We start from the raw sequence: 14,362 nt of genomic DNA on the forward strand, positions 1-14,362 counted from the left end.
TTCTCAGAAAATAATCACTTTTCTTTATATGTGCAGGTTTTAAATGGTAATATATTTATAACCTTTTAAAATATTTATTCTCTAAAGTGAGGTAGGCTTGCATTTTACCTTTGTTTCTTTTCTTCCCTGAGGACTGTACTTCACATTTGTCCGTGTTTATTTAAGCAACAGTTCTCCAGGCGCAGTCACTGAGGACTCCAGCCATAGCCCTTGCCCAGTTAGTTTCCACATTCGGCTTGAGGAAGAAGCATGTTTGGTCTCTAAGGAGATCCATGAGCTAAGAGAGAACCCCGGTTCGGAGTCAGGAGACCCAGGCTTTGGACACTGCTCCCCACTGTCTGTGATTGGACATCATGAACTTCCCTAAGTTTCCATGCTGGAAGTTTGTAAAATGTAGCAAAGAATCCCACCAAAAGCCTCTTACTCCAAAAGAAATAGAAAATATTTTTGAAAGTATTATTTGTTCTTAGCTTAAAAAAGAGTTGTGAATGCCAAACGCTGTCTTATTTTAGACTCTTCTAATGAGAGATTTAAAATCCTACCGACAAGGGCTTGTTATAGGGGATACAGTGCAAAGCACAGCTCCCTTGGACCTTGGCAAAAGTATGAACCAGGAGAGTGTAGGCCTATCTGTGTGCCCTTCTTGGAGTGTGTGGGCACCTATGATCTGACAGGACTAGTGTGCGCAGGAGGGTGTCAGATAAACAAGGAGGAGAATCAAGAGTCACGGTGGCATAGGATGAAAATCTGTCAAATCCGAAAATGACCTCATTGCTTGCGTGTGCTGTACATGGTGAGAGAGGGGAGGCTGGGGAAGGGAAAGAAGACTGACAAGGAATGAGAACACTGAGGTCAGAAGAAAGATGACTGAGGAGGGCAAGTTTTATTCAGCACACAGTACATTTGATGACTTTATTTGTCATCTATTTTGTGCTCATCCACTAGAGGATACCAACAAACCTGTTGTGACATCTAGAAGGGAACGGTGGAAGCCAAATACAAAGCAACCGTATCAGTTCTGTCAGAAGACAGGATGCAATTGTATAAGGTACACATCATGTACAGATAACAGAAAGCACCATCACTATTGGAAGCAGGAAGGTGTCCAATACAAGGAACCAGGTGCTGACAAAACATGGTGGAAGGCTTCAGGGAGCAGTCTGCACTCTCTGCCACTGAGACTGCCCCCAGCTCACCATTCAGAATGGAATTGTGGGGAAGCCGCTCCCCCAGTCTCAGTCAGGAAGCTGGGAGCTCAGGAAGCCAGCCCCAATCTTTGGGTCTCGAAGCCCATAATATGTGCTACATCCCCCTGTAAAGCTAACCTATAGGCTGCCACCTGTGTCCCCACCTAACTCAGTTTGGTATTTACTCACAGCCTAGAAACCTCATTTGGGGGTCCCAACCAAAGAGAATTCTCTACACAAGGACTGTTTCCATGGAGCACAGCACACATGCTCAGAGGCAGGCCTCAGGAGATGAGCAAGAGCCTGTGGTTGATGTGGATGTGGAGATGCCCTGTTCACAGGAGCCCCACCCAGCTGAGACATTAAAGGAGAAAGGACGGAGGATGGAAGGGCAGGTCGCAAACCAAATCCCGTCTTTCCGTCTAGTCATTTGTAACAGACGACTCAGAGCAGATGGCCGGGCAGTAGACCAGTTTCTTCAGAGCCTCCTTGACCTCTCGGTTCCTTAGGCAATAAATGAAAGGGTTGAGAGCAGGGGTGACAATGGCATAGAAGATGGAAATAACTTTGTTCATGTTGAAGGCGTGGATGGCTCGGGGCCGGGCGTACATGAAAATTGTGGCTGAGTAGAAGACGGTGACCACCACGAGGTGGGAGGCGCACGTAGAGAAGGCTTTCTGCTTTCCCGTGGGCATGCGTAGAACGGTGGCCAGGATGCAGCCATAAGACAGGACAGTGACAGACAGGGGGAAGAGGAAGATGACCAGAGCCAGGATGAAGTCTACCAACTCAGCCAGGGACATGTCAGTGCAGGAGAGGTTGAGCACTGGAGAGATGTCACAGAAGAAGTGATTAATGACATTGGGGCCGCAGAAGTCGAGGCGAGAGATGAAGTAGATCTTAGCCAAGGAGATGCCAAAACCTATGGCCCAGGAGGCAAGAGCCAGGCGGAAGCAGAGCCCGTGGCTCATAGCAGTGTGGTAGTGCAGCGGGCGGCAGATGGCCACATAACGGTCATAGGCCATGGCAGCCAGCAGCACACACTCTGTGCACATGAGCGCGATAAAAAAGTAAAGCTGTATCATGCAGTGCGTGAAGGAGATGCTGTTGCGCACAGACCAGAAACTAAACAGCAACTTGGGCACAGTCACAGAGATGTACCAGGTCTCCAGGAAGGACAGATTGGCCAGAAAGAAGTACATAGGCTTGTGCAGTGGCCGGTTCTGCTGCACCAGCAGGATGATGATGGTGTTTTCAGCCACTGTCAACATATAGGCCACGAGGAACATCAGGAACATGGCTGCACGTGTGCCCCAGTTCCCCGGGAACCCCACCAGAATGAACTGGCTGACCCGTGTCTGGTTCTGCACTTCCATGTTGGAGACACAGGGCTTAGCTCTACTGGGGGAGAAATCACAGTCAGACACCAACGTCAAAATCTTCCATCCTTTGCCTTCTCTCACTAGCCATGACCATAAGAGGTATCATTTAGTGAAAACATATTATAAGCTAGACCATACGCTGGGTACATTATGTGCCTAATGCAATTTAATTCTCACAGAGCCTCTTTGCATATGTTATTATACCCACTCTCGTGATGAAGGCACAGAGTCCTGGAGAGGTATATATTAAGTAACTTATGGAGTTCCCACTGGTAGCAGGGCAGAAATTACATTCACACCTAAGTCAAAAGTCCATGTTCTGCCTAATATCCTATGTTGTCCTTCACAACCACATTAAACAGTACCAGGCCTCCACACCTATGTTCCCATCGCCAGTCCCAAAGAACATACATGNGAGCCTCTTTGCATATGTTATTATACCCACTCTCGTGATGAAGGCACAGAGTCCTGGAGAGGTATATATTAAGTAACTTATGGAGTTCCCACTGGTAGCAGGGCAGAAATTACATTCACACCTAAGTCAAAAGTCCATGTTCTGCCTAATATCCTATGTTGTCCTTCACAACCACATTATGTTCCCATCGCCAGTCCCAAAGAACATACATGAATGTCCTTGCTTATTATCTACCCAGAGTTCTGTAAGTTCTACCTTACAGCCCATCACCCCTCACTGACTAGACCCCCTTTTCCTGCTCCGTCTGCGGAGAGGGACTACAGCTGTCCACATCTGCAAGGGGCGTGTGGAGCATCTGGACCACATCTGCCCCTCATCTGCTACACAGGCCAGGGCAAGTTAGTTTTACCACTGTTTGCATGGAAAATAATATAACAATTAATAAATAACCATACAAGAACAAACTGTTTTGTGTACTCATAACTGTAAGCCTACTTCTGCCCCAGCCTATGTGACCTTGAAACATGGTTCTCTCTGAAATCCCATTTCCTCTTCTGCAAATAGAAATATTAATATTCATTCAACTTATGTCATTGTGGATCAAACCCAAGGGAAATCGTGTAAATGCAATTGTATATTGTGTGAATGATAATTAACAATCAGGGTAAAAGGGACTCGTACCCCAACACAGGCATTAAGAAGCTAGGTTTGGACTGGAAGAAGGAAGAGAATAACACTGGGCACCCAGCCGAGTAGTGAGCAAAAGAAGGAGGGGTTTCTCCTCAGGAAGCTTTCAGCCCTGGCCCATGGGGCAAGAGTCACTGGGCGGAGATTTTTTTAAAATAAGCAAACAAAGACAGAACTACATAATGAAATTTGAGACATTTTCTATGAAGATTGAAAAACAGAAAACGATACTAGTGTGATCAGCAAAGGCCTCCGACCAATGAGGCAGTGGCATTGGGCAGGGAAGGTACGAGGTTCCTGGCCCTTAGAAGAGCAGAGCCAGGCTGGGCTGGGCTGGGCTGAGAGGCACAGTTTGACGGTCCCCCACCAGCACGTATAACGGCGCCCTGGGTTGTAATGAGGAATCTGGAAAGGGTTTGCATAGAATGCGAGGCAAGTGAGGGATGGAAGCGGAAGAGGGGCACAGTATGATTCATGCTCTGGACAGGCGGCTCTGTCATCACAAAAGACTGGCTGGAAGCTAATCAGAGGAGGTGACAGTAACCCTGACCACAAGCGTGGTTGCAGAGATGTGGGTGGATTTAAGGTGTGTCTTAGGAGAATCTCTCACAATAATCAATGGGTGAAATATGGGGGTAAAAAAAGAGAAATCAAACAGGAATCTCATATATGTGCTTATGACACGGATATGATGCCATGTGCTAAGATGGGGAAAACTTGGGAGGTTTCCAGGCATTTCCCTTATAGTTGAGGACATGGTAAAGGGCAAGAATTTGGTAGGGTTGCAGTTCAACTGGTTTTGACATGAAGCGTAAGCAATCAGTCCAGAAAATTCTCCAACATTAATGTATTGATTACTTACTCAGTGCTGGGAAGTTTGCCAAGTGCCTTTCACGCAATGTCCCATTAAATCCACACAACACTACTAATGAGGAATCGTTGCCCCAGTTTCACAGAAGACGCTGTGATTTCGACTGCACTTCTAAGTGAGAGAGTGATGAGGTCAGAATTACAGCAAAGCTGAGAGCTGTCTGTCTGGGCAAGTGCACCCTTAGCTACAGCACGCCACACGGAGGTGATGGGAGCCAGGCTTGGGACTCATCCCCTTTTTACACATTTAAAATGTCGGACTATTTTGGGAAATATTATCTAATCCTATTGAAATTTCATCTTAGGCACATGCTGTTATGGATAATCCCAAATTAACTTGAGATCATACATATTTGTGTGTATTCACATATGTGTATATAGTTATAAATATATATTTATTCATATATCCAGATATCTATATATAACTTATACATTTATTGTATGTTATATATTATACCATACATATATTATATAATTATATGATGTATATAAATATATACAATGTGTATTTATGAATACATATTTAAAATATATTTTAATATATAAATATATAGACATAGTTACTCCTATAATATAGTATACTTTAATTATATATTATATTCTATATTTATAGAATATAACTTATGTATATATTTATATATTCACACATTTATTTATATAATTTATTGCATGTTTATTATATTTATTTAATTATATATTAATGTATTTGTATAATATTTAATTTAATCACAGATATAAAACTATATTTATGTAAATATATAATATCTTTATATAAATGTATATACTGTATATTATACATATAAAATGTTCAGTTGGCCAAAAAGTCCACTTAGTTATTTTCCATAAAATAAAAGACACATTTTTTATTTTCACCAATAATGTTACTGATTTGGATATTTTGAGTGTGTCAGCTATCTCCTGCTATTGGCTTCTAGTGGGTAGAAGCCAGGGGTGCTGCTCATGCCTAAGACAGCCCCACAGCAAAGGATTATTTGGCCAAATAGCACCGAGACACTTTGCAAACCACGTTTGATGTATTTGATCAGTCACAGCACCTTCTCCATACACAGCACAAATCTTTTTTAGCATTTCAGTTGCACTTTTACCTTTCTTCAAATAATAAAGTAAAATACACCAAAAATGTCACATACCTTCTTCCATCTTCAATATCAAAATGGCTGCACAAAAATTCACCAATTTTGATACATTTTTTTAAAAAATTCACACTGATATGACAGCTGTCACAATACAATCTAAGAAAATTCATTAGGATGAATGACAACTCAGCACCACTAGAGCCACTGTACAAAAAAGACAAAAAGAACTTTTTAGCCAACCTAATGTATGCAACAGAGGTATGTAGTCCATCAGACAAGGAAAACAGAAATGAACATATAAAAATGCTTGGTAAATGTATCAGAGACAAGACAATTATTGAACCAAGTCTTAAAATATAAATAAATCAGAGAGCAAAGACTCATAGGCCCATGAATAGAGCTAGGAAACAGCCTGCCATTTTCTGGAAGCAACTCAGTATGGCCTGGTTGCTGTCTGTGTGAGTGGGCAAAGTATGAATGAATGAAAAAGTGAGAAAGGACAGACAGAGAGAGAGAGCAAGAGTGAGTGAGCAAGAGAGAGAGGAAGGGACCATAAATTGTGTCAATGGCTACATCATGGAGAGTTTTGTATGCAATACTAAGGCATTTAAGAATTACTCTATAGTAACCCTGCCTGGTGCAGCTCAGTGGATTGAGCCTGGGCTGTGAATCAAAGGCTCGCTGGTTCAATTTTCAGTCAGTTCCTGGGTTGTTGACCAAGTTCCCAGTAGGGGATGTGTGAGAGGCAACCACACTCTGATATTTCTCTCCCTTTCTTTCTGCTTCCTTTCCCCTCTCTCTAAAAGTAAATAAAATATTTTTTAAAAAGAATTACTCTATAGTATAGACAACAAGTAAGAACTGGATGGTTTTCAGCAGAATCTAACATCCTCATATTTCACCCTGGCTTTTGAAATTGGGGATGAATCAGAATGGATCACAACGCCAAACCAGAGACTGAGAGGCTGAGAGACTCTCAGAGCAGACTCTTAAAGATACACACAAACAATGTTGGTTAAAGAGGCATATGTGAATGTACCTGGTCAGAAATTACAGCAGTAACTTTGTACTCCTAAAGGAAGCTTAATAAAACAACATTTCCCTCATCCTAATTAAATGAAGAATGCCCAGCACTAATTATTGCATACTAACAGGAGGAATTGACCATATTTATTGTCAGTGTATTATTTTTACTGTAAAGTGTATAGACCATTTCACTTACAACAGTTTCTACTCCATTACAATGTGTTACTTAAACTTGTTTCCCCTTCTAGCAGATTTATATCATTGATCCATAATCCAATATCTTAGCTCCTTCTCTCCATTCTTACGCTAGTTGTGTATGCACCTCCCTTAATTTTGTCTGGGTTGTGCATGAGCACAGGTTTCAAGTAATTTAAATTTGAGGAAAATCTCACCTTCGTCCCTGCCAAGGCAGCAACAGCTGTTGTGGCCACAAGCACAAGTGATTTACCAGGAAGACACAGCAGCCAGCAGGACAGGATGCCAGACCGCGTGAGAAGAGCTGCCGGCTGGGATCAGAATCTGGGGCACTTACTGTTCTGGTCCACCACCAAGAGATGCCCCTCCAGGGTATAGGGGAGTCTGTTCCCTCCACTCACTACATACCAGGCTGCAATAAGCATCCAAAAGACGAGACTCTCAGTTGACTGCGGGGAACTGAGTTTGGGTCGAAGAAAGGTGCGTGGCAATAGGATTAAATACTCTGGATTTAAATGCTGCTGAGCCACAGAGCTGCCTGCGTTAAAAAGTAATCAGTTGTTAAAAAGTAATTCTCTGGGAGGGGACACTTACCTTCGCCCAGCAGGCTCTGGCCGGGTAGAATTCGAGAAATTCTTCACTGATGCTAAAATAGGAACAAGTAGAAAAGAAAGAGTCACGTATTGAACGAATGTGAGGAACCCACTCTCTACACCTAGCAGCGAGTGGGCACAGGTTACCCAGCTGCTGCCAAATGAACAGGCAGGGCTAGATGAGAGGGGAGCCCAGGGTTCCACCACCACAGTGGTGCCTGGTGTGGCCCTGGGCTGGCTTTCTGAGCACCCGGGGGCCAGAGCACCCATCACCATCCCCGGGAAGCTGCAATGAGGTCTTAGACCTCTCCAGCTGTGAAGACCTTTGGATTCTGAGGGCCTTATGTGGTATCAGGACTTTCCCTGGCTCTGTGGAGACCCAAGAGAAAAGAACCTGGATGGTGGCAGCTGAGGTCTCTGTGGGAGACACGAACAATTTCCAAGGGCCTGCTGTGACAGTCTGACTTGTTTTACGTGGTATTAGATCCATGGGGGAAAACCTACCTATAGCTACATGCTTTGAAAAGAACCACATTTGAATTTATTTCTCACTGAAACATGAAAAAAAAAACTACTTTTAAATCTATTTGCAGATTGTCAATTATTATTCAAGGTCTTATCAGTGTTCTAAGGGAGATATTGACACCCAAAGTAGACTTATACTGCTACACTTTAGTACATTTTGGATTAAAGGTTTTGTTATAAATGTTTGTGCCATAATTGAGTGTAAATAAACTTATCATGTGAGGAGATCAGCACTGACTGTATCAACTGCCTTTGGCAGCCACTTGAGCAGTACTGCATGTTCCAGGACAAAACTCTCGTTTACCAAACATCACCTCACTGTAACCTGGTGGACTGCAAAGCCGCCCTCACAGGAAGGAAAGTTGTCATGTTCACTGTGGTTCCACGATGGAAATGTGGATATGAACAGTCCTAATCAATTCAATCTGCCGCTCTTGTTAATGGCATAAACAGCCTTTAATATAGTTTCTCTTGCAAACTGCAATGTCACAACCAAACTGCAGCAAATAAAAATAAGGCAATTCTTTCAAAACATCAGCTTCGATTTATCTCAAAATCCTGGAAAACTCTGACAGCTTCTGGAATGTACAATTTGGTATCCACAATTTTGCAACATGGATCTTAAATATATTGTGATGTGGTGGTCACTAATAGAAATGGAAATGACAGTGTCCACCAAAGGATAGTTGCATTAACCATGTGTGGTCACCTCTGTGCTGACATGACAAGTGGGAGGAAATGGGACTGGGGAGTACACTTCCCCAAAGTATACCCATCCATTGTGAGAGGATTCTGTGTGTTACTGTGACTGTGACCCTTTATACGAGATGGCTGGGGTCAGAATTTCATACAAATAATCTCAAATAGGTTAGAGATGGTCAACAGGTACAGATTGGCTATTGTCCATGATGCACTGACACTATCTTATTCCAGGATTCACAGGCTTATCTGGAAGCTATTTCTGTCTATGCCTGTTGATAGTTATAACTGGAGAATTTTTCAGATCCCTGTCCAGGATACATGGGAGGAAATCAAGAAACTCTGAGAAATCACTGTTGCATTGTCCCTCAGGTCCAGGCTGGTCTCTGGTTGTCAGCTTCCCGCCCCCCCCGCCCCCGCAGTTTTTTCTCTGTTTTTGTATTATGGCCAGGATTTTCAATCATAAGGGGAAATTTATTCATTTTTATTGCTGAGCAGAGCATTATCACAGTTTGTTATCTAGTCACCATTTGGCCAAGTAAGGAGTCCTGAAGCTCCAGGTCATTAGCTTGATGGCAAATCTGCTTCCAGATGTAGGAGAGGAGAACTAGCTAACTGTAGATGCAATGTCCATGAAGTGACCACAGAGTACACGGAAGGAGTGACCACACACATTTGTATGGGGAAGAGGGATAACAAGACAAGGTATGGGGGGCTGGTAACAGATGAGAGAGGTGTGCTAGGGTGAATAAAGTAGAAGTAAAATGTGTTGGAGTCATACCGTATGGAGTTAACTGGAAAGAGGGGAATCAGGGTGAGTGGCCAGAGTGGGGAACTTGACAGGAAAAAGCCAAAGGTAGTACAATGATTGACATAGAAAGGTCTAGGCAGGGTGCCCAACTCGAGGCCCAGGATGGCTATGAATGCAGCTCAACACAAAATCATAAATTTACTTATAATATTTTCCCTTATTAGTTTTTATTAGTGTTTGTGTATTTAATGTGTGGCCCAAGACAGCTTTTCTTCTTCCAGTGTGGCCCAGAGACACCAAAAGGTTGGACATGGCTCGTAGGGTATAATCACAGAAATAGATGACCAAGAATGGGTTAGAGGTCCAGACACTGGAAAGAGATAAGAAGTCAACCAACTGAGAGGCCAGGATGCCAAATGGATCTGCATAGATGTAGAAAATGGCTGTAATAGCACTTAATTGTCTTTAGCTTCATTCGAAATAATTTTGTTAGATTGTATTGTGACAGCTGTCATATTAGCATACATTAAAAAACTTACCAAAATTGGTGAATTTTTGTGCAGCCACTTTAATGTTGAAGATGGAAGAAAACAGATAACACTTTTAGCATATTATCCTGTATTATTTCAAGAAATGTAAAAATACAACTGAAAAGCAAAAAACAATTTGTGCCATGTCAAATGGCACAGATGGGGAAGGTGCTGTGACTAATCAAACATGTCAAAAGTGGTTTGAGAAGTTTCTTGGTTCTATTGACATTTTGGCCAAATACTTCTTTGCTGTGGGACTGTCTTTTGCATTGGAAGATGTTTAGCAGCACCACTAGCCTCTATCCACTAGAAGTCACTAGCAGGAGATAGCTGACATACTCAAAATATCCAAATCCATAAAGTTATTGGTGAAAATGAATAATGTGTCTTTTATTTTACAGAATAAGCTAAATAAACTTTTTGGCCAACCCAATAAAATGAAGAGGACAGATGGTAAGAGATGAGAAAAAGAGGGTGCGATAGTGCTGTAGTTTGATGGCATATACATCAAAGGACCTGGGGTTATTCAGACAAAAGTAGAAAGGTCCGGAAAGAGCAGAGGAGCAGGAGAGGCACACTCTTCCCCACTCCACCCACTGTCAGAAGAGGAAATACGGGAGGCAGAGCGTCTGTGTTCAAGAGGGCGGAGGGGACTCAGTGTGCTCAGTCAGGCTCAAATAGAACAAGAAAGGGAAGACTGCCTTCAAGGAAGACACTCAAAAGAGAGAGCCATTTGTTGAAAACAGAGAGGAAGTTTCAGGTGACAATTAAGAGTGATTGTGGTATCACAGGAAGTTAGCATTAGGCCAAAGTGAGAGAAAAGTCCAGGTGAGGAAGGACAACTTGTGAAGTGTGGACTTCATGCCAGGCCTCACAGAAGCCAGGCTGTGAGGCATGACAAAATTGCCTGGGATAGTCTCTTAAGGGAAGGCGATTAACCAGATCTAATTAAACCCACTTTCTCAACTGGGCACTATCCAAGTCCTCATAACCTGTAGGAAGGGAAGCTTTATTTTGTACTTATCACTCTGGCTTTGATTTCTTCACCTTCAACACATGACAATGTATAGCTTTTAAAGCTTCAGTTTAGAAGGGTTTAGCTTGTTGCCTGTCCTATCACATCTTAGTTTTTATGCTGCCAGTTTTCTACTTTAAGCCATTTTTGGTGCCTATAGTTCTTCTTACATTTTTTGTTATAATTGTAATCATCTTTTAAAGGATAAATGAGTAATAATTTTATTAAATTCTTGCCTATGCATTTATGTCATTATTCAAAGCAAATGATGTCAAAAGAATGAAAAAACAAGCTACACACTGGAAGAAAGTTTTTGTAAAAGACCCATTTGATAAATATATTACCCAAAATATACAAAGAACTCTTAAAATTTCACAATAAGAAAAGAACCTGATTTATAAATGGTCCAATGCCTAAACAGACACCTCATCAAAGATACACAGATGGAAATAAATATATGAAAATATGTTCCACATCATATATCATCAGGAAAATGCAAATTAAAACAATAATTTAATACTACTGCACACCTGTTAGAGTAGCCAAAATTGAGAACACTGACAACACCAACTTCTGGTGAAAGATGGAGCAATAGAAACTTTCATTCCTCGTGTGTGGGTATGCCCAATGGTACAGCCACTTTGAAAGGCAGTTGGTGGTTTTTATAAAACCGAACATATATTTTTCATATGATCCAACAATTATGTGTTTGGTATTTACCCAAAGAAGTCAAAAGTATGTTTACACAAAGCCCAGCAGCTTTATTCATAATTACCAAAGCTTAAAACAAACAAGATGTCCTTCGGGAGGTGGATGGATAAATTGGGGAACATACAGATAATGGAACATTATGTGGTTCCAAAAAGAAATGAATTTTTAAGCCATGAAAAGACATGTAGGAAACTTAAATGTACAATACTAAGACAAAGAAGCCAATCTGAAAAGACTACATACTCTATGATGTCAATTATATAATATCTGGACCCTAAAGAGAGAGTCATCTACCTTTTTGCCACCTAAAGGTAGGTTTGCAGTGAGATACAATTGACATGTACTATTGGGTATTTCTTTTTTTACAACTTTTTCTGCTTATTATACTTATGGAACAGAAAAAGAAAGTAAATTAAGTAGAATAAATTAGAGGATCAAACTTCAAAATAATCTTGGTGGGTTGGTTTGATATGTGAAAATCAGTAACAACAATTAGCAGAGCTAAATATATGCACCTACATTTAAGTTTTTAAAAAAAGACTGCAGTAGGTGTGGAGACTTTGTATCCAGTTTATAGAAAATAGATCTTAGAAAATTAGTTAAATAAAAGACTATGATCATGAATAATTTTGAAAATAGATTTGGTGATGTTTACACAACACTTTTGAATGCAATTAATGCAACTGAATTGTACTCTTAAAAGGTGGCTAATGTGGCAACTTTTATGTTACATATATTTTACCACAACAAAAAAGGTCATAGTAAAACCACAGGTATTTTGCATATTAAAAGCAAAACTGCTTCTTGAAACGCAAATAAGATCCAATATGCTGGTCTGAACAAGTATTGTGTTCATGTATTATTTATTGCAGGATATGACATCACATTCTAGATGAAGACACAAATGGTGATGGAAGTTAAAAAATTGCTGTCATTTAAGAAAGAGTTGGAGAAACTATTTCTGATTATTGTGGTGGAAATAAGGTTATTCTACAGATAAGGAGTATTGTCCAGTGGAAGAGGGACGGACATTATCCACTCTGTTCCACAAGGTAGAAGAAGCCCTAATCTGTGGAAGTCATTTATCTTTTGATGCCAAATACCAGGCCTGTCTGATGGAGCCACAGATCATTCCTTCCGATGTTGATACACCAGTAAAACCAAAAGGGTCAGATGAAGTCGAAATACCAGTGGACACCCAAGACAAGAGATCTACAACGAGGCTCTCTCGTGGCTCACTGACATAAACCACCCTGTATCGACCTGTGGAAGACAATTCATTAATGAGATGGAGGAACACTTCAAGCTTTTGACCATAACAGTCTTCTTCAGTGTAAACATGGAAGTCCCATCCACACAAACAAGATGTGATCTCCATCTTGTTTTGATGATAGATAATGAGAAGGTCTTACAACTTTTACCTATTATCTCTGAATTTCTCTTAAGAGTTTTTGGAGTGCAGCCATAACATCCTTATTTCTCAAGCTGTAGATTAAGGGGTTCAGCATAGGTGCCACCACAGCATAGAACAGAGCGACCGTCTTCTCCTCTTCCACTGAGGAAGCCGAGCGTGGCCCCAGGTAGGTGAAGATGGTAGCCCCAAAGCACATGCAAACCACAGTGAGGTGGGAGGCACAGGTCCCAAAGGCTTTGCTACGTCCCTGAGCAGAGCGAATGCGCAGAATGGCAGAGACTATGTGACCATAGGAGAATAGAACTAGGGAACAGGGAAGCATGATCACCAGAAACCCTGAGATGGCCACCATGACCATGTTGAATGAGATATCCACACAGGCCAGCCTCAGTATGGCCAGGGTCTCACAGGCAAAATGATTAATGATATTGTGACACAGGGGAAGCCGAAAGGTGATGATCGTTTCCATCAGGGAATTCATGAAACCAGCCACCAAGCTGCCAGCAGCCAGCCCCTGGCACAAACCCCCATGCATAATGACGGTGTAGTGTAGCGGGTGGCACACGGCCACATAGCGGTCATAGGCCATGACTCCCAGCAGGAAGAACTCAGAGCTGCCCATCGCCAGGGACACATGGAGCTGGAGCACACAGCTGTGGAACGGAATGGACTTCTGGACTGAGAAGAAGTGGGCAAGCATCTGTGGGACGATACTGTTTGCATAACAAAGGTCCACAAAGGATAAAATGGTGAGGAAGAAGTACATGGGGGTGTGAAGCCTGCTGTCCAGTCTGATCAGGAGAAGAATAAGGACATTTCCCACAATGGTCACCAAGTACATGGTCAGGAACAAGACAAAGAGCAAGACCTGAGCTCCCAGGTCCCTGGCCAGCCCCAGCAGAATGAACTCTCTCACCCAAGTCTTGGTTTTATTTTCCTGGTTCATGAGCTTCTGAGAACCAAACTAAAGATGCTAATGTAACAAGTCAGGGAAACTTGGGATAGGCTTATAGAACTTTTTGGAACCCATCTGAACTTAACATTTCCCTACAACATCTCAGCCAAACTGTGCCCGAACACATCCACAGACGAAAAACACAACAGGGTCAGCTGTGCAGCTGGGGAGCAAGGAGAAGAGGTTACATTCTTGGAATTCAGTTTATTGGGACATAATTTCCCCCAAACACTGGCTCTTAAACAGGAGGAGAATATGACATTTTCAGCCTTACATCTCTACTCCATTTAGTAGTTGCGGCAGGGAAATC

General features: G+C 42.0%; 2 protein-coding genes across 2 annotated transcripts; both read right to left on the bottom strand.

The window, feature by feature from the left end:
• Positions 1-897: 897 nt before the first annotated feature.
• On the bottom strand, positions 898-2,581 carry OR6B1 (olfactory receptor family 6 subfamily B member 1). Its single transcript, XM_037045946.1, has one exon. It carries the CDS (start codon positions 2,561-2,563, stop codon positions 1,610-1,612), a length of 954 nt encoding a protein of 317 aa, XP_036901841.1. The 5' UTR covers positions 2,564-2,581; the 3' UTR covers positions 898-1,609.
• Positions 2,582-13,107: 10,526 nt separating this feature from the next.
• Positions 13,108-14,043, bottom strand: LOC118986871 (olfactory receptor-like protein OLF3). Its single transcript, XM_037045936.1, has one exon. It carries the CDS (start codon positions 14,041-14,043, stop codon positions 13,108-13,110), a length of 936 nt encoding a protein of 311 aa, XP_036901831.1.
• Between the last annotated feature and the right edge of the window lie 319 nt (positions 14,044-14,362).

This window comes from Sturnira hondurensis, unplaced genomic scaffold (genome assembly GCF_014824575.4).
Source record: "Sturnira hondurensis isolate 20B ecotype Veracruz unplaced genomic scaffold, ASM1482457v3 Scaffold0004622, whole genome shotgun sequence".
NCBI classification, from domain to species: domain Eukaryota; kingdom Metazoa; phylum Chordata; class Mammalia; order Chiroptera; family Phyllostomidae; genus Sturnira; species Sturnira hondurensis.